The 18,229-nt window shown below is 45.2% G+C and overlaps 2 protein-coding genes and 1 long non-coding RNA gene across 5 annotated transcripts in view; 1 reads left to right on the top strand and 2 right to left on the bottom strand.

The window, feature by feature from the left end:
• Positions 1 to 7,601, bottom strand: part of LYPD1 (LY6/PLAUR domain containing 1) — a 43,924-nt gene extending 36,323 nt beyond the window's left edge. The window contains exons 1-2 of one of the 2 annotated variants that reach the window (XM_081814577.1): positions 7,297 to 7,601; positions 4,557 to 4,694 (exon numbers count right to left, since the gene is read on the bottom strand). In XM_081814577.1, coding sequence (XP_081670703.1) covers positions 4,557 to 4,694; positions 7,297 to 7,456 — 298 coding nt within the window. In that variant the 5' untranslated portion in view covers positions 7,457 to 7,601. Of the gene's footprint in view, positions 1 to 4,556; positions 4,695 to 6,053; positions 6,486 to 7,296 lie in introns of those variants that run through there. The other variant, XM_081814578.1, reaches the window with a different exon arrangement.
• LOC145720574 (uncharacterized) lies at positions 5,142 to 18,168 on the top strand. Its single transcript, XR_014143640.1, has 3 exons — positions 5,142 to 5,969; positions 16,803 to 16,899; positions 17,319 to 18,168. It is a non-coding gene; the product is annotated as an uncharacterized LOC145720574 (long non-coding RNA).
• NCKAP5 (NCK associated protein 5) overlaps positions 8,833 to 18,229 on the bottom strand; it is a 797,038-nt gene continuing 787,641 nt past the window's right edge. Inside the window, exon 16 of one of the 2 annotated variants that reach the window (XM_081814566.1) lies at positions 8,833 to 9,409. In XM_081814566.1, coding sequence (XP_081670692.1) covers positions 9,128 to 9,409 — 282 coding nt within the window. In that variant the 3' untranslated portion in view covers positions 8,833 to 9,127. The remainder of the gene's footprint in view (positions 9,410 to 18,229) is intronic. The other variant, XM_081814565.1, reaches the window with a different exon arrangement.

The raw sequence follows: 18,229 nt of genomic DNA, 5'->3' as shown, positions 1-18,229 counted from the left end.
TGACAGGAGAGAAGAGGTAGGAGAAAAAAAGATATGGGGCAGACGGGGGACGATGGAAGATGATCAGCTACTACTGGTGCTCTTAACAAAACTGTTCTGGGAAAAAATGTTAGAAAATGTCTTCGTGCCTACGGTATAAGACAGATTAAGTAAGTTATGCTCTGAATGTCTGTAAAGGAGGAAGACTCAACATTTTTATTTTTCGGACATGAATCATATAGGTGTGCATGCAAATGAATATAGGCAAAAATGTAAAAAGATACACACATATGTGGATATGCCATTGTGTGTGTATCTGGGTGCACACACGTGCATGTGCACCTTAAATAAATGAATCCATGTATAAAGGAACTGTGATATAATAATATTGATTAGCAGAACGAACCCTGCTTCCTGCCAAGTCTACCCCAAGGACAAACTAGAGCCTATTATTTTAAATTGTGGTGAAATTCAGCAGTGCATACACACAAGAAAAGATAGTGCAAATGGGAAGCTAACCACAGCCTCACAGTGGATTACTGACTGTTCTGGGGACATCAGGTCCTCACTTGCTATCCCTTATTTAGCTCATGAGAAAATAAGGCATAAAATTAACCTTTCCAAGGCATGGAACCACCCCTGCCCAACTTAATGGGCAACTAACTAATCCAAAAGGAAAACAGCCATTACTTATACAGCTATAATGTAGATGCAACATGGCATATAAATCAGTAACTCTTGTATTGCAAAACAGACAAATAGATTAATGCATGTTGCAAAGGATGGGTGAAGAGATCGATTAGGTTACTGATTCAGACCATGAACTTTCTCTCAATATACTGTATTTAACTTTTAAATAAGGTTTAGGAAAACCTGTAACATTTTGCTCACTGACAGAGCTATATTTTACTTAGGGCAGAAATTGGCTAGTCTATAAAAATTAAATTATGCCCCTTTCACTGTATCTAGTCAAGAGGAAAAACTCTAATTACAAGATTGCACTGTCAAACAAATGCAAATTCACATTCTTTATATCCTGGCTTAAAAATTCATATGGGGGGAACTTCTATTCTGAAATGAGAATCAATATTTGAAATATTTTTCGGAGTGCAGTGATAAGCAAGAGCAAAAGAAATGTCATTATCAAGGGTGCTGGTAAGTAGAAGCTAACTCATTAAGAGCAGAACTTGTGAGAACAAGTCATTTGTTATGCAAACATTTAAATATCAATTAGTAAGTACAGTGAAAGAAGGCTTTCCTTCCCCACAGCCCAGTGCCTTATTACTCCAGAAATGACCAAGGGAAAAAAGAGCAGCGGGAAATAATCTCCGCACCTAATAGGAATGCCACTCTGGGGAATAGGTAAAGGTTAATTTTAAATGTACTTCCCAACTGAAAATTAAATGTACCTGCCTCAAAATTCATAAGAGCTGAGTTTGCAGACTTAATCCAAAAAGGACTAACTAAAGCCCTGAGCATATTGCATCGCTGGTATTTTTTTGGAAAGAGAATGCCTTTCATCACTGCTTAATGTCAAACTTGCTTGGTTCATTAAAATCTCTTAGTCTGTTAAAACCATGCTTTTCCTAGACCTATGAAAAATGCCAGTCCATACACCACTAGGCTTCAAAAATCCTACTGGTTGGTTCTCATACTCATTTAATATCCATTTTGTGGCCTGTACAATCACCCAGTTCACTAAGCCTTTAAGGTGAATATGGTGGACATGAAGACCATCTAAATCTTTAGCACTCTGCCTGAATTCTCTTTTCAGGCAAACCTGGTGGCAGGTTTTACTATATAAGGTGCTGGCTCAGGAAAGCGGGTGCCTCTTGGTAATAGTCAGCTGGTGGATGTGGACCAGGTGTGTAACTTTTCTGGCCCTGGTCTCCCTCCTCTAGAACCCAAAAAAGTCAGTCCAGACTCAGGGCGCCCCAGAGTCACTTGGGGAGCTTCAAAAGGACCCATGCGGAATATTTCACAGACTTAGTGAACTGGCTTGCTTCTTCAAGGGTGAGGGGAGGCATGTGGATCTCAACAAAACTTCCAGGATGATTCTGATCTGCAACCTTAACTCTGAGTCACTGGGCCCTTTCAGCTCTAATGCACTAAGTTTCTCAGAACAATCGGTTACTGATCCAATGAAAATAATTCTGACTTTGGTTCTTAACAGTAGCATGTAACAGGTGTGACTTTTTTTTTCCCCAGAGTGGAAAAACTAACCCTGCAGAATTAAATGCTGGGGGATTGAGGCCTGGGGGAAGAAGGGGTGCAAAAGAAGACTACCAGATTTCATGAGCTGCTCCACAGAGAGCACCCAAGAAAGGACCTGCTGTGCAGGGCACGCACACTCTTAGGACTGTGATGATTGCACTACCTGTGGTCATGTCAAGGTCAAATCTTAGTTTGGCTCTCCCATCCCTGCCAGCACGAAGAGGGTTAAGAGTCACTTACATTGACTGGTCTCACCACTGCATGGGGATGAAAATGGAAGTGCCTTGGGAGTAGCACACCCCCAGACATTGCTCTTTTGACGCAGGAATGTGCATTTGGCTGACTTCTACTGAATTCAGGCTTAGAAGGTGTGTCCCTCCCCTTCTAACAGAATTTTCCTTGGAGTCCGTCAACTGTTTCTGTTTTTCAGACTTCACAATTGGGGTTGCTTTATTATTTCACTCACTGTCCACCCTCTGGCCTCTGACATATGGCTGGAGGAGCCTAGTTTGGAGAGAAGGTGCCCATCTTGATCCAATGAAGAGCAACTTTAGGCCGGGCGCTTAGAGTACTGGGTGCTAAAGGTTCCCGTAGATAGGATCGGCATTATAATGCCTGCTCTGCCTTTTTTACAACATTATTTGGAGGAGAGAATAAAGGAAGAGGAAAAACAGCACTTGGAAAATGGAGTGTGTGGTATTTATCTTACATATACTTCTAGAGAGGAAGAAATATCTCTCTGAAAAAGGGCACCTCATTTGGCTGTAGTTTGGTTCATATCTTTTTCTCTCCTTGTCTCAACCATATCCCAGCTGATAAAACATGAAACCCAGATAAGCAGTAGCCTAGAGGATCCCAAGGAAGTTCCTAATGTGTCCACAGTTTATCCTTATTTTTTTCTGGCTCTAAACTACTGCCTGGAAGAAAGCTGCAAATATTTGAAAACAAAAACAAAAAACACTGAAGAGTTCAGAATGATTCCAACTGAAATCACAGCAGTTCCTCTGGTAAGAAGGCAAATTTTTGCTCAGGTAAAATGCTCAGGAATGAAACACAAAGAAAAAAGAAACAACTCATCAAAATCATAGCTATCAATCTTAGCTACAGTATCGTCACTAAATTTTGTTTGGCTCTTGTAATAGCCCGAATCCCAGGACAAATGACAAAACAACGCATGCTGCTTTTCTTGGGACAAGTTATTCTTGAGAGCAATTAGGTCTCAGACTTCCCCGAAGAGTGATTTTGGTGGAAAGAAACCACACCTAATGACCTATAAGGAACAGCTTTTAAAACCGCCCAAGCACACCGCGTCACGGCACAGTGATGAGCTGGCTCTCTGCTCCTCCAATATCCCTGTGCTTGGCAACAGGGCATTTCCAGGCCCCTCTCTGACAAGAAACTACTTTTCCAAGATGCTGCCTTGAAAACTGGAGCCATTCATTTGCTAGTGGATTAAGAGAATCACTTCACAGATTTACTCCCTTCAACCAAAAGCTCTGTGGGCCCCACAGTTCAGCAAACTCAAGGGGGGGGGGGCAGCACTTTGGTTAAATCCACATCAGTCACCACATGATGCTATTGCCCCTATTTTTATTATCCTGAAAAGGGCAAGGTCTCCCTTGATGGGTTTGACCTTGGAACTGAAGCTAGAGTTCCACCCATTCCCCCCAAGTTTCAGGTGCACTTGTAGGGGACTCTGACTTCTGGTAAGACTATTGGGAGGGGCTGGGGAGGTCCAGGTCAGGGAGAAGACTCTGGTCAGCTGGAGTAAGTGAGGTTTGCTCTCCCAAGACCCCCTTCTCTGCATAGAGCCCTGCACCTCTCATCAGCCAGCCAGCAGCTAAGCTTGTGGGGCTGGGAACTACATTCCTTTGAACAATCTTGGCAATTTGTGCCAGGAATTTGATGCAGTAGCTCTGAAATTAAATAAAGATCCTGTAGTGTTCTTCTAAGAAATATGGCGTGGCTCTATGACAAAACACATTTTTCAAGCTCTGACCTCTGGGAACTCCAACTAGCTTCATATTTCAGGCTGACACTGAGCTGGTTATCCATATATTTTCCAGCCTCCTGATCAGCTTTTAGCAGAGGGAGGTGAGGGGAGTAAATAAAAAGAGGAGAGCCACTACTTTAAATGCACTTTCCCTCCTGAGTCCCTTGGGGAGAAGCCCTGGTAATTAACTCTAATGAGATTAAAGTAACTTGGAACTCTTCATTTTGCCAGCACTGTAAATCTGTGATAACCAGTGTGTGTGCATTAAATCAAAGTCAGTCCCTTTTCCTGTAATGTAATGCCCCCCCCCATCCCCCAACTCCTACCCCTGGCCGAGGCTGGAGAGGGGTGGGGGCTACCGGGTTCTTACCCGCACTTTGCTCCATCACTTCTTTCTGACACATGTCTTGAACATTGACCGTGCAATTCACGATGAACTCGGGGGAGGAGCAGTCGTTGTTCAGCTGGAATTCTTCACACTGATAACACTGGATTTGCAGCGCAAAGCCTGTGGGGACAGACGCAGTCGGGGTCAGATCCAGCCCCCACAGAGACCACACCGGAAACCGCGACCCTCCTCGGCCCCAGCCAGCCACGGATCCCGACCCCTGGCGTTCTTGGGCTCGGCGACCCGGGGGTCTCCACGTAAGGCGGCTGTGGCTGAAGCCGGCAGGGGGCGGCGCGGACACCGAGGGTCCCGCAGGATTCAGTTCAGTTCTGCCTGAGACCCCTGGACCAAATGTCCAGAAATAAAGCGCCCGTCCTACACCGCACCTGGCCTTTACCCCACGGAAGTTGAAAGGACGGGTACACAAGTAGCTCCAGAGACAAGCTTCAGCTCCAATCTACAGCACAGGATTTGCCTAATTGTTAATTGGTTACAAATTACTTAATTACTATTTTGGCACCATTCGCGATTGCATTCGCAGACGCCTTTTTAGTTTTAATTTTTGTCGTCAGCGTTCCTGTGCTGTGGCTCCGAGGCTCCCTACGCGACCCCCCCAGGAACCCAGGAGGCAGTGCCGGGCGCCAAGTGCTGAAGCGCCGCGAGTCCCCGGCCTTTCTTCGGGACAGTCCCCGCAGCAGCAGAGGGGACCACAGCGTGTACAAGGGGCGTGTGTGTGTGTCTGTGTGCGCGCGCGCACCCCGAGCCGCGACACAACAACCATTTCTTCCTGGCTTTCAGGGCAACCGTTTGGCTAGGGTCCCCGGTCGGAGTCCCAGCTCTGCGGCGCTCGTTCGAGAGCCGTTCGCGTAACGGGGAGGAGTGAGACATTTTCGCACCTCTCATCGCCCCAGCCTGGCTGCTCTGCTCGGATCCAGGAGCTCCTGTCTAGACCTAACTCCTCATGCTCCCGGACAGACAAGCCCCGGACCCCGCGCTTTCTCCCATCTCCACGACGGTTGCGCTCTGAGCGCGGCAACTCAGCTCCCGAGCGCCCCGGCCACAGGCTGCCCGGCGCGCCGCTCACCTGTCGGCGGCGCCACTCCCACCGGTTCCTGGAAACGCCGGGTAACTTGGCGGGGTCAGGGGCTTCATCGCCCCCTCCCCCTCCGCGAGGCCCCAGCACCGCTCAGACCCTCCCTCCTCCCCAGCTCTGCTTCCTCTCCCAACCGCGCAAGCCCGAGCATCTGCAGCTCGAGTCCCGCAAATCCGCCGCTCCCGCCTCTCCTCCTGCAGCGCGGGACTTGGAGACTTTCCCATCCAGCGCCTCTGGGCACCAAGACCAGTCGCCGCCGCCAAACTCCCGCTGGGCAACCCCTGCGCAGCGCGGGTCCGGAGGTGGGTGCCCGGGGGGGCGAAGGGGCGGGCGGGTAGGTGGGGTGTGCGCGCCTGGCGGGGCTGCTGGCCTTTTCGTTTTCTTACCTTGAAGCAAGAACAATCCGCAAAAAGTTGCTGCGATGCCGAGGACCCACATCCTCCCGGAGCCGCGGAGCCGGGAGAGGGCAGGCGCATCAGAGGCGGCGACCGCGGCGGAAGCTGCCCGGGTCGCAGCGGCTGTGGCTGCCGAGGCTGCTGGGGCCCGCGCTCCTGCCGCCGAGGCCACCGCCGCCGCCAAGAGGAGCCGCAGGTGCCGCCGGCGGCGCCAGCATCGCCCGTGCCCGGGCTCCCGGCTGCGGGTCGCCGCTCCTCCCGCTGGCGCTCCCGGGCAGAGCGCGGCGTCTCCGGAGTTGGCGGCTGAGAACTGGAGGAACTACTGGCGAGCCGGAGCACCCAAAAAAAGTCTCGTCTCTTCTCCCCACCTCCCACTCCAGGCACCACGTGACGGCTGCCGAGTTGGGGTGGGGGTGGCGGGCGAGGAAGGCTGGGACTGTCTTTTTCACGTCCCCACCCCCTTCCTATCGCCCTCGTCTCCCGCCTCCGCACGTCCCCAGGACAGGGACGCCAGGGGGAGAGGGAGAGTGTAGTTTCCCGAGGTTGGGAGGCTGGGGATTGGGAAAGCGCAGGAGGGCGCAGCAGGTGCCGCGGGGACTGGCCGGGCGCTGACTGCGGGACCTGCGAAGTGGGGTCGAAAGACTGCGTGCTCAGCTGGGCCCTGCGTTCCCCGGGGCTGTCCATTCGGCTGAGGTTGCCGCGAGGCTGGCGGCGGGAGCCCCGAGCCGGGGGCGGCTGGCTGGAGGGGGACGTGCTCGTGTGCGCCTGGCAAAGTTGCACACCTGCAGGCTCCCTGGGGTGGCCGGTGCAGCTGCGCCTTTTTGTTTTTCTCCTCCGAGAAGCCCCTGGTTCATGACCAGGCTTGGCTTCAGCTGCGGCAGGGTGGGCGGGGTGTGGTGAAGACCCTGCTCTGACGCGCGCGTGTGCCCCGGGCAGCCCTCCTTCCCCTGCCTGCGCGCACAGCTGGAGGGTGCAGTGACACCGCGACGGTAGCCTAGCCTACGACAGGGCGGTCCCCGGGGACAGCTGTCGCGAGTTCCCACCAGAAAGCAAATCGGGGTGAAGAAGGGAATTGCTGTCCTCTATCCCGTTTCTTCAAAAGGCCGGGCATCTTCATCGCCTCAAAGTGACGGGTTATTAGTACATACTCCCGTGTCCTCTCTCAGTCTCAGGCTGCCCGGGGTCCCTCTTTTAAGTCCCCGCCCCATTCCCCCGTCTCAGTCAAGCGACCCACCTTGAGTGCTCCCGGGACGCCACGGTGCTAAGTTCGCCTTCCTTGGAGCCGAGCCTTGCAGCAGGTGGTGCGGGAGCCTCTGCGCCCCCACTCTCAATCCCGCACGTTGCCACCCCTGTCCCCTCAGTCCTTGGGGAGAATCCTGTGGAAAGAGCTTCATAAGCTTTGCCTCTCTTCACCCTCGTGCGCTTGGGCCACCCCCTGGAGGAAGCTCTCTCAGGCCACGACGCTGATTATTTATTTCCCCATCCTGCCAGCACAGTAGGTCTGGAAATGGGCTTAAATGACTTTCTTGTAATTCCTTTGCAGAGATCGTTCCAGATCTGCCTCAGGCTCCTTCTCTCCCTTTGTCCCCCCCCACCCCTTTCATTTCTAGTTGGTTAACCCCTTGGCGAGACTGAATGCTTTGACCATTACCTGCTTGTCTGCAGACTCTGATCTTAACAATTGGCTGAATTACTATCTCTGGAGCAAAGGGGCCAGTTTATTTATTCTTTCCGGGAATTGATTGTTGTAGCATGTGTGAGATTCAAATAACTGGGCCAAAGGGTTCTTGAACAAGTCCTTTTAAGATTTCAGAGGGTGCAACTGTGATACGACTTTTATTCAGAAATGAAACAGAAGAATTTTTAAAAGTCTGAAAGACAATGATACTTTACATAATTTTCATTTAAGATAACAAAATTCAATATAACAAATTGCACAAATTAACCAAATAACACTGGTTATACAACGCTCTTTTAACAAACAAGTGTGTACTGAAGTAACCAGATAGATCCTAAAAATATTTCTATTAGGCCTAGTTTACAAGTTCCTGTACAAAAGCAATTATAAATAGTTCACATCTAGAAAAAATACAAATAACCTTTAAAATAGAATTTATCCTCACATATAAACAGACTTTGTAGGGAAAAAAAAGGATCTTAAAAAGTAAGATTTCTTTTTTGTAGCACCAACCATTCATTTTATTTTTTAAAAAGTGAACGTTATAGATAGGAATTTGCTTTCATTTCTAGATTGCCCAGATTTTAATCGAAAGAGCAGGAAGATAAAAAATCAACAAATGCTCTTGAGAATTATGGAGAAGCACTAAGTAGAAGAGGATGTAAGGAAATGTTTGGAGGGAAAACCTGCTGTTGAAAATAGAATTAGGTCACTTCTGATCCACTTCCCTTCCCATCAGTGTCACACTTTGAGTACCTGTTACATTTTTCAGTGGAAGCAGAATTAACACTTACTACTGGAACCTGAATCTCTCTGGCAACAATTTTGAAATAGCACTGGAATTAACGTTCATATCACGTTGAGATTGTGAGTTGGAGATAACCACGAGCCCTCTGGTTTTTGGCGGGGCTGGGTTTTAGCGTTACGGAGTGTTCCCGCAAACAACTTGAGTACTAGGACAGTGAAGTCTACAAACACCTTCGCTGGAATTTTTAAAAAATATATTATCAACTTCTAACACTTAGTACGTCATTTCAAGAGCATGGCACGGATTCAATTTATTGCTGTCTTTTTTTTTTTTTGCTACAAATATAATTTCTTTTCCAAAAATTTACAACTTCTGTACAAGTATTCAAAAAAAAAGTGCAAAATTAAGACTTCTGTATTGTGGGTGTGTTTACATTTCATCCTCGTGACACACAACAAATGGAGCCTATCTTTATTGCCCTGTCAGAGAAGGAAGCTCCCATGGGTTGCTTGCTGTGAATCCGACAATGCAGTCTCTGGTGTTGCCAGGGTTTACTGGTGCTGTCTCTATTCCCCTCCACACACACCCCTGTTGCTTAAGTGCTCCATTTTTCAGCTCACTAAGGAAAAAAAAGGTCCTTTATACATCATTTGAACCCTGACTTGCACAAGAAGAGAAGCTATCGTATAAAGAATCACTCAGTGATTCCAAATTGTCTACCCCAGGCCTCTCTGAGCTACTCAGAGATGCCTCTTCATTTTTTTCTTTTTCTTCCTTTTGTCCTTCAACCTTGTTCAGAGAGTTCTTCTCTCTCTCTAACAAAATCACAGTTTTGCTGTTATATTTGTTGAATGACTCCAGGGAAATTTTAGATAATCTATTCTCAGTATCTTCTTTTGTTTCTTCAACTTGTTTCAATTTCTGTAATAAAAAGACGAAAATATTAGAGACATATTTCTTTGGAAAATCAAGTTATTCTATCCAATATTCAATTATTGTCTGCATAACTTGCAGTTTAAAGGGATAGAGAGAACCTACAAGTCTTTAACAACCTTCTAGTATAATTAAAGGTAATAATAAAGCCAATTTGAGGGATAAATCAAGACTTTAATCATTTTACTGAGATAAATAGGTCCCGATTTGCAAACTGGTAAAGTGCCACTTAATTTCATTTTAAATGGATCTACTCAAAATCTGTTCAGGTAAAGTGCCTTATATGTCTTCACCAAAGTTTCAAACTCCTCTCTTTTCTTACTAAGTATTATTAGTTGTCTTGTTTCTAGATATGGATAGGGATTGAATTTCAGTCAGAAGTTGGGATTGTACAGGGGGAAAAAGGCATACAATCCCTTAAATTGCCTTGAAATTTCAATACCTGTTAGACTTGTCAGAAGCATTGTCATCTTTCTGTTTTGTCCCTTTACAAGTCTTAAGACATTTGCAAGTGATCTCCAGGTCTGTGGGTATAGACTCCAGAAAGCCCAAGGGCTTAAAAAAAACATAGTACTGCTTCTGCCCATTAGTAACCTCTCCCCTCCAGGAGGCTCCAGCAAGACCAGTTACTGGATGTCTCTAGGACTTTCTAGAACACTGCAGTCATATTGAGTTATTCAATTATTGTAGGTAAACTCTGTAAACCAATGCATTTCCTAGCTCCTTTTCCTCTTTTGGGCAAAAATTCTATCCAAACACCAGGAGGAAGTAGGGACAGGGGCTTAGAAGTAGTAATAGCTACCATTTATTAAGCATCCACCATATAAAACTCACTGAATATATTTTCTTTAGAAGCATTTCACAGGGGACTTGCAAGTTACACATCCTCATTTTAAAGACGAAAACAAGGCTCAGAATGACAGAGTTATTTGCCCAAGGTCACACAGCAAGTGACAGAGAACAGGATTTGAATTCCAGGCTGGCTGCCTTCCATGCTTTTGTTCCTACTAAACCGTGCTTTTATGTAATAAAAGACAAGATGTCTTTTTTTTCCCACCCAAATATTCTACTTAAATAACTTGCCAAACCATCTCTATTGCTACCGTCCCAGACTCTGACAAAAGCAATTCTGTTCTCCAACCCGTCCCCCACGTTGTTATGCTGGATGCACAAAGGTACAATGAGGGAACTGTTTTGATCCAGGGAACAACACACATCCAGGGAACAACATCAGAATCAAGCCTCTGATTCTCATACGCTAAATATTTAATAGGAAGAGAAAAGAAAAAGATATGGCAGTGGATGGCCCTGGTGTCCCAAGAGCAGACTGAGACACAGTTTCTCTTTCCATTATGGAAATGACACAATTCTGTAGGAATATTTAAAAATCATCCTTGAAGTGGTGCTTACTGCATTATACAATTAACATATAGGAGCATTACTCACAGAGTTCATTTTCAAACTCAAATGGCTGCCTTGAAACCAGAAGCTTGAAACAAGCTAAGGAACAGATTTCTAGGTGCTTCCAGAAAAGTGGCTCCATAATTGGGTATAACACCATGCAAAAGCCCCTTTTCATACCATGCCAATTTTTAGACTTAAAAAAAAAAAAAGATTTATTTGAGAGAGTGAGCACAAGCCACAGGGGCAGGGAGAGGGAAAGAGGATCTCAAGCAGGCTCCACGGAGAGTGTGGAGCCCGACACGGGGAGTGTGGAGCTCGACTCGGGGCTCGATCTCACACCCTGAGATCACAACCTGAGCCGAAATCAAGAGTGAGAGGCTTAACCCACCGTGCCACCCAGGCGCTGCTCCTAGGCATTTTTAATAAAGAGTTATATATAGTACAATACTAAAAATACCCGGAGAGCAGGAAATGCTTTGATGTACCAAATGCCGGTAAATAAAGATGTTTATTGCAATTTTCTCCTCGCCTGAATATCTTCTCCCTTTTTCTTTATTCAAGAACCATGAGCATTTTCCTTGCCTATTTCTGGTCATAAATGGATCTCACATTCATTCCATAAATCCTAGAGAAGCTAGCATGATGCAGATGGAAGGTGTTGGTGTTGAGGACAGCGGAATAAAATCGGGTCAGGTGTGGCCAGGCGAGAAGTTGAGGCTCTGGAGGCAGACACACCTGAGCTTTGCCCTTTTATTGGCTGTATGAGTACCCTTGAGTTCCCTTCCTCAGGTGTAAAATGGTGATAATACACACCTTGATTTCAGGATTGTTGCAATTAGTCAAAATAAAACACCTTGAGACCCAACACAGAGTAGTAAGTGCTCAATAAATGGTACAATAAATAATAATCAGGCAGGATTCTTATTCTGGACAGTGTTTTTGAAACTGCCCTCCAGGCCACCAGCATCAGCATTATGGGGGAGCTTGTTAGAAATGCAAATTCTTGAGCCCTATCCAGACTTTTCTACATCAGAAATGCTGAGTGAGGCCCAGCAAATGTTTTTAACAAGCTCCCCGGGTGATTCTGATACATTCGAAAATTTGACAATCACCTCGTTGGGAAGAACTGGTAGTCCGGGAGGGAAGACAGATGATAACTATAATTGAGTGTATTGAGGTACAGATGAGGAAGGAGTTGTTTACCATTAAAACACCCACTGTGGGGGTGCCTGGGTGGCTCAGTCGGTTAAGTGTTTCCCTTTGGCTCAGTTCATGATCCCGGGGTCCTGGGATGGAGCCCCATGTCAGGCTCCTTGCTCAGCGGGGAGCCTGCTTCTCACTCTGCTCCCTGCTCATGCTCTCTGTCACTATCTCTGTCTCTCTCAAATAAATAAATAAAATCTTAAACACCCACTGTGTTGGACACAAATAGTGTGCCAACGTTTTCCAAATGTTTCATGCTTGTTGGTTTGTTTCTTCAGTCGATTATAACAAAGGCCTATGGAGGTGATGAAAAGGAAGGAATGGCCCAATAAGAAAGATCACATGGCCTTCTCAGTCTTGCTTTTATTTCACAGTATTTAGTGAAAGGTGGGCACAGAGATATTTTTTGACTCTAAGAACAACATCAGTGCAAGAGGGACCGATACAATACCTGGCATTTAGCCTCAGTGTTGGGGAGCAATAGGGAGTGGTGAGGACTGGGGTCAGCTCAAGTGCCTGTTCTAGAGACAGGAGCAGCTTATTGCCGCCATGCACTAACTTGGGTCCAGAGCTATTGATTTTAAAGAGGAGGCCATCAACCTAGAACAGTGTTTGCTTATGTTTCAGATCCTCTGATGTTTAATTAATTTGCTTATATTAAGAGAAAAAAACCAAAAACAACAGCCCCAAACCCCCCTGTATCTGTCAAATTGCAGTCTTTACGTTTTTTGAACTTTTGAGGTAGAGATTATGCTTGAACTTCTGAGGTAGAGATCATGTTTTATCCATTTATGTCCTGCCTGACCTCCTCATCCTCCTTCCCCGACCAGCTTTCTCCCTAAAGGCTTTGTCCCTTGCTCAGTCATCAGTAAATTCTCAGCGGAGACTTGATAGGTTCAACCCTGTCTAGCATCAGCAGGGTCCCAACTGTTGGCTTTGCCAGGGGTCCTGACAGCTAAGAATAAAAATTGAGAGCCTGTTCCACGCAGACACTCTGCTAAGCACGATGCACGGATTATGTTTTCAGCCTCACATCAGTTCTGTGGGGCTGGGTGTCATTAGTATCTCCATTTGGAGCCAATCGAGGCTTGGGGAGGTGAAGTCACTTGTTTAAGGGCACGAGGCGGTATGTGGTGGCGTCTGGGGTTGGCCCTGGGGAAGTCTGCCTGCAGAGGCCACGCTCTTCCCCTCAACCCCTGAAAAGAGCTTTACGAATACCAGCCACTGTTAAATCTCTCAGAGGAGCATCGGAAGTAAGGATCACAGACCACCACCAATATTCATGAGAAAAAGCCCAGGAAAGATCAGTGTTCGACAAGGATGTGGAGGTTCCCTAGGACACCCTCATTTCCTTCATATATTATGCCTCCTCGGAATTACGATAAAATTAATAGACTACATTTGTCACCTATAGGTGGCAATGATTGTACAGTTCACTTTTTGGTGGGGCTTTCGAATGCACTTGGGAACAAGGGAGGGCTGAAGAGCGCAGGCGAAAATATATTTTCCTGTTTCAAATACATAACGTTGCCATATTCTTAAAATATTTTTCTGCCTTTAATGTCACCACAGCGTTGAGTGATAACTCAAGCAAGTAGATAGTGACATAGTTTGCAGAAATCCCCTGGAATGAATTATACCTCAATTAATTTAATTCCTTGTAGTCAAACATTAATCAATCAATCAATCAAACCAATCCACTATGTGACTGGCTTTGTGTGAATAACCGGGTGGTCTTGATTCTCAGAGGGGGTTCCATAGAGGAGGGGGCTCCTGGAATGATTCTGACAAGGGAAGAGGATGGAGATATATAGTAAGTGAGGGGAGGGCATTCCATGGAGTTCCCGCTGCATTTGTATACCGTTCTGGGTCCACTTTAGGTCCAGGAGCTGCTCAAATAGTCTATGTGAAGGTGCTGTTGCCCTTTTGGATTCTATAATGGACAGAATCACTGTAAAGACAGAAACACACATCAAGAGGTACCCATCATAAGGGGTTCTAAGAACCCAACCAGACTCGTTCAGACTCAGTACCTGGGTTATCAATCATACATAGCTTTTATTTCCAGAGAGCTTTGCCATCCAAGATTTCACTTCAGTCTTATATCAGTCTGGAAGGTAAGGGAGGCTGGTGTGGGCTGTCCTCTCCATGGGGTATTTACAGAATCTGTCATTCATACAAATTCAAATTCAGGGGAAATTAGACCTGGAAGCTCAGTTTCCTGATTTTCAACACAAAAATGCATACCATTTTTTTTCCACAGTCAACAATGATCATGGAGTAGAGATTCTGCCTAGACCAATATCCTGAACACTAGGAAGGATGAAACTGAAGGTGATATGGGCCCTTGCCATAAGGAAAAGGCAGGGAGAATGATATAAGGTGATAGAGAAAAACTCAAGTGATAAACCAGAAAAAAAAATATATGGTTGATGGTATCAACTTCAAAGAGATACATGTTATACGTGGATAGCCAGACACTCTTGCCCATAGGGGAGAAACAAATAGGAAATTCATGAAATTGTGTAATGAATCAGTGTTTTGTGATGAAGGCTACTCTTTAATTCTTTCAAACAAGTTTCCATCTGTTGATTATATCTTGAAAATATCGGTGAATATGTCTACTGTAAGATGTCAGAAAGAGATTCAAATCTTCTTGTGAAATTCAAGTGCAGCATCGTTCCTCCGCTGGGCATTAATACTTACAAAGAGGATGGCATTTTGAGCACAAATTAATGTAAACAGTATCTTCATCAACATAGTCTTGTTTCCCTATTGCTATATTCACTGCCAATCAGTTCAAGAAGACACGTGGTAGGAAAATAGCTACATTTACAAAGTGCTCGTACTATGTGTCAGGTACTGGGTTGAATGCATTGAAGTAATTATCTCATTTAATGCTTATCAGTCCCCATTATGTGTATAAATGGGAAAATACAGAGTGGAGAGGTGTACATACTATGCACACACACCTGGTTAGTAAGTTAGGGAGTCAGGATTTAAGCAGAAGTAGTCTGACTACAGAATTTGGGATCTTAATCACTTTGCACTAGACCAAGGTATTTGGAAACCAGTGTTTAGTTCCCTGGAATTGTGTTAATTAGCTGTATGACCCCTCTATACCTTAGTTTCTTTACATTAAAGTTTTTAGTATTTTCCTGCTCTATAAAGCTCTGTGACTCTAAAATATTCTTAGTTGGGTGTCTTCTGTGCATCTATTACTGGCACAATAAATAGCTCTCTTCCCCACCTTAGTTCTGAACAAACTGAAGAATAAGATAAAAGAAAAAGGCTGGTGGGAGAATAAAATATTGGCTTTATTAATGAGAAAGCTTACATTGGGAGATGAGGTTTCTAACTGCGAAGAAGTGAGTTTCCTAGTACTCATCCTAGAAATAGGCCTGGTAACTGGCAGCCCTGGGCTGGGGGCAAGTGTCTTCCCATAAAGCCTCTAGCATAATGGAACAAGACAGAATATATGCTTCTCACAGCCAGCCTGACTCCAGAGAAAGGGTGCGAAGAGCAGAAGGTGGGTTTAACATCCCCTGTTCTCCTCCCTAGAGTTGCCAATTACATAAGCCATCCCTCCTCCTTCACAGGAGAAGTGAATGGGGGGTGGTTACAGAGATGCTAGGAATGTTCCCTAGGGAGCTCCCCCCGCCCCCCGCCCGCCACACACACACCTGAAAATAAGCACATGAAATTGGGAAGAAGTGTCCCCACCATGCCCCCTACCCCCACCCAACCTTTTTCATTATGTATGATGATGCAGATTTTAACTAAATAGTCATAAATGCACTAAGGCCAAGAAGATGCAGAAATTAACCCTTGGGGGGAAATCAAGTTTATGAATGTTCTGCCACTTAGTTGTCATGAAAAATAATTTTTAAAAGGTGCAAAAAACCTCATAGACGGCAGTGAGTGGGTTGGGCAGAGAAACCTCTTCATGGGCAAAGAAATAGGAGAGAGGTGATTTAGTGGATGTGAAAGACAGAGGAGCTGCCAGGTGGATGCAGATAAATCTAAAAGAGGAGACAGTCTGGCTAGTCCTGGATGTTGGGTTCAAGTTGAAAGTGCGATTTCCCTCATCCCTTTCCTGATGAGCCAATCTTGGGCACTGGAAGGATGGATTCAGGGCAGAGTTTTGTGTTATGCTCTTCTTGTGGGGATGGGGAAGAGGTATTTTAATCCTGGGTTTCTTAGTTGGAAGTTCTGTGCACTTTGCAAAGTCTACGTTAAGTGATATTTGCTGGGGGAAGGCCAATCTCAAGGGAAAAGATGCAGCTGAAGTCATTTCTCTTTCCTCAGAGGCACTAATCTCTTCGCTAATGCCACCTCTTACTGTATTCCTGGCAGAGCTAGTTTCTGAGTGAGACATAAAAATAGATAGAATGACCTTTGCTAAACACTAGAGACCCTCCAGACTTTTCTCAAGAGTTGTGGTGTTAACCCTGTTAACTGGGTCAAATTCCAACCCGGATACTTACTTTCTTCTGGTGCTCAGTTCCTTTTATTACCTCAACTGGACACATTACTCTTCAGTTGCCCTTCTGAAAAATTAATGTGACGGATCGGTAATAGAGAACCACTCTCTCCATCCAACCACTGGTCGGGAGATGCGATTCAGCACTTGAGGGCACTCTGTTTCCTTACTGGGTCCTGAAGATTCTTCAGTATCTCCAGGGCAAACTGGTTTTATTAGGTGAAAGAGTAATTTTCAGCTGAGATGTGTTTTTATGACTATATTATTAACTATATTGCTGTCTTTTACCAGGATCAATGACTTTTAGTGACCTCCGCTGGAACCCCTGAACCCAGAGGGAAAAAAGTGAGCTTACTTTTTGGAGGAAAAAAAAAAAGCAAGCAGCAAGGTCAGTAAGGAAGGAAACAGGGTGGGTAAAAAATAATACACCTTGTAGAAAGGAAAAGAACTCAGCTCAGAGATAAACAATGGCCCCAAGGACATTTAAAAACTAGATCCAAAGGGCAGTAGGAAAGAGAAGTCATTTTATCACAGAGATTGGAAATGCTCCCATATATGAAAAATGAGGGAAGATGTGGGACCAGGCATGTCACTGGGAAGAGAAAATAGGAGCACAAAGAAAATCACAAATGTAGCTCCTGGCAGATGAAGGCATTTGGGAAGACGAAAGGCATGTAATGATAAGTCTGGGTAAAACTGTTACAGGAACATGCAAAGGACACATCTGTGAGTTCTGCAAACTCTAACATTAGTGCCGTCACTTGAAATGCCCATTTGAAAACATGTTTTTTCATTTTTGTTTTCCAGGTTGTGGATGAATCTACAATTCTAATTTAAAATGTAAGCTGGTCACCTTAAGTAATGCATCAGATGCAATCAATATTGTTCAATTTCTCCAAAAGTAGAATCTGCACTGTTTTAAAGCCACCTAGCATCGGGAAAACAAGGCAGCTCATTGATACCAGCTTGTGTAATTAGCTTAACTAAATGGAACATGCTTATCTGTGTTCTTAGATTCCCTTTTCTTCTTCCAGCACAATAATACTAACTAAAATTTTATTCAAGAATGAGAATTGAGCAAGTGCTGGGCTGGGAACTTCTAAATCTGCTCATTTTAGTGTCAGGGTTAATGATTCCAGCTGATGAGAATGGAGGCATCAAGCCTTTCTGTCTTTAATTTGTAGGCACTATTATGAATAAAAATAAATACATATGCTACTCACTTGACTTAAAAGATTGATCAGACTTTTTTCTTTGACTAACCCTTCCATCACTTCATGTCTTAAATTTGATACCTATCTGTCCAGCAACTGGGCCATGTCTGGCTTAGATGTCAGTGTGTGTCCAGCATAAAGAGCCCATGAACTTTGTCAGAGGAAAATACAGCATGAAGGGACCATCTGTGTATTCCAGTGCCATATAGCTGGGTTTGTTTCACTTTGGAGTGATAGATTTGGGGTTCCTCTTACAAGAACAAAAGTACACTTATTTGGAGGATCAGATGACTGTAAAAAGGTTATACTATTTTTTCCCCCCATGGAAGTTCTCCTTCCAAAGAAAGATCTCCAATACCATCATAATGCTGGTCATCATCAAAGTGTGTCTGGAAGCACTAAGTTTTTATTATGATGCATGCTGTGAGTGCCAAAGCCAGGGAGAAACATTTCATGTTATTCATTAACCTATAAAGAGGCAACCTGAAATTACTTCTAATGGAG

Source organism: Leptonychotes weddellii, chromosome 3, assembly GCF_054177405.1.
Source record: "Leptonychotes weddellii isolate Sample4059 chromosome 3, ASM5417740v2, whole genome shotgun sequence".
Lineage (NCBI taxonomy): Eukaryota > Metazoa > Chordata > Mammalia > Carnivora > Phocidae > Leptonychotes > Leptonychotes weddellii.
Note: the sequence above shows the minus strand (reverse complement) of the source record. Positions and strands in the feature narration are given on the sequence as shown.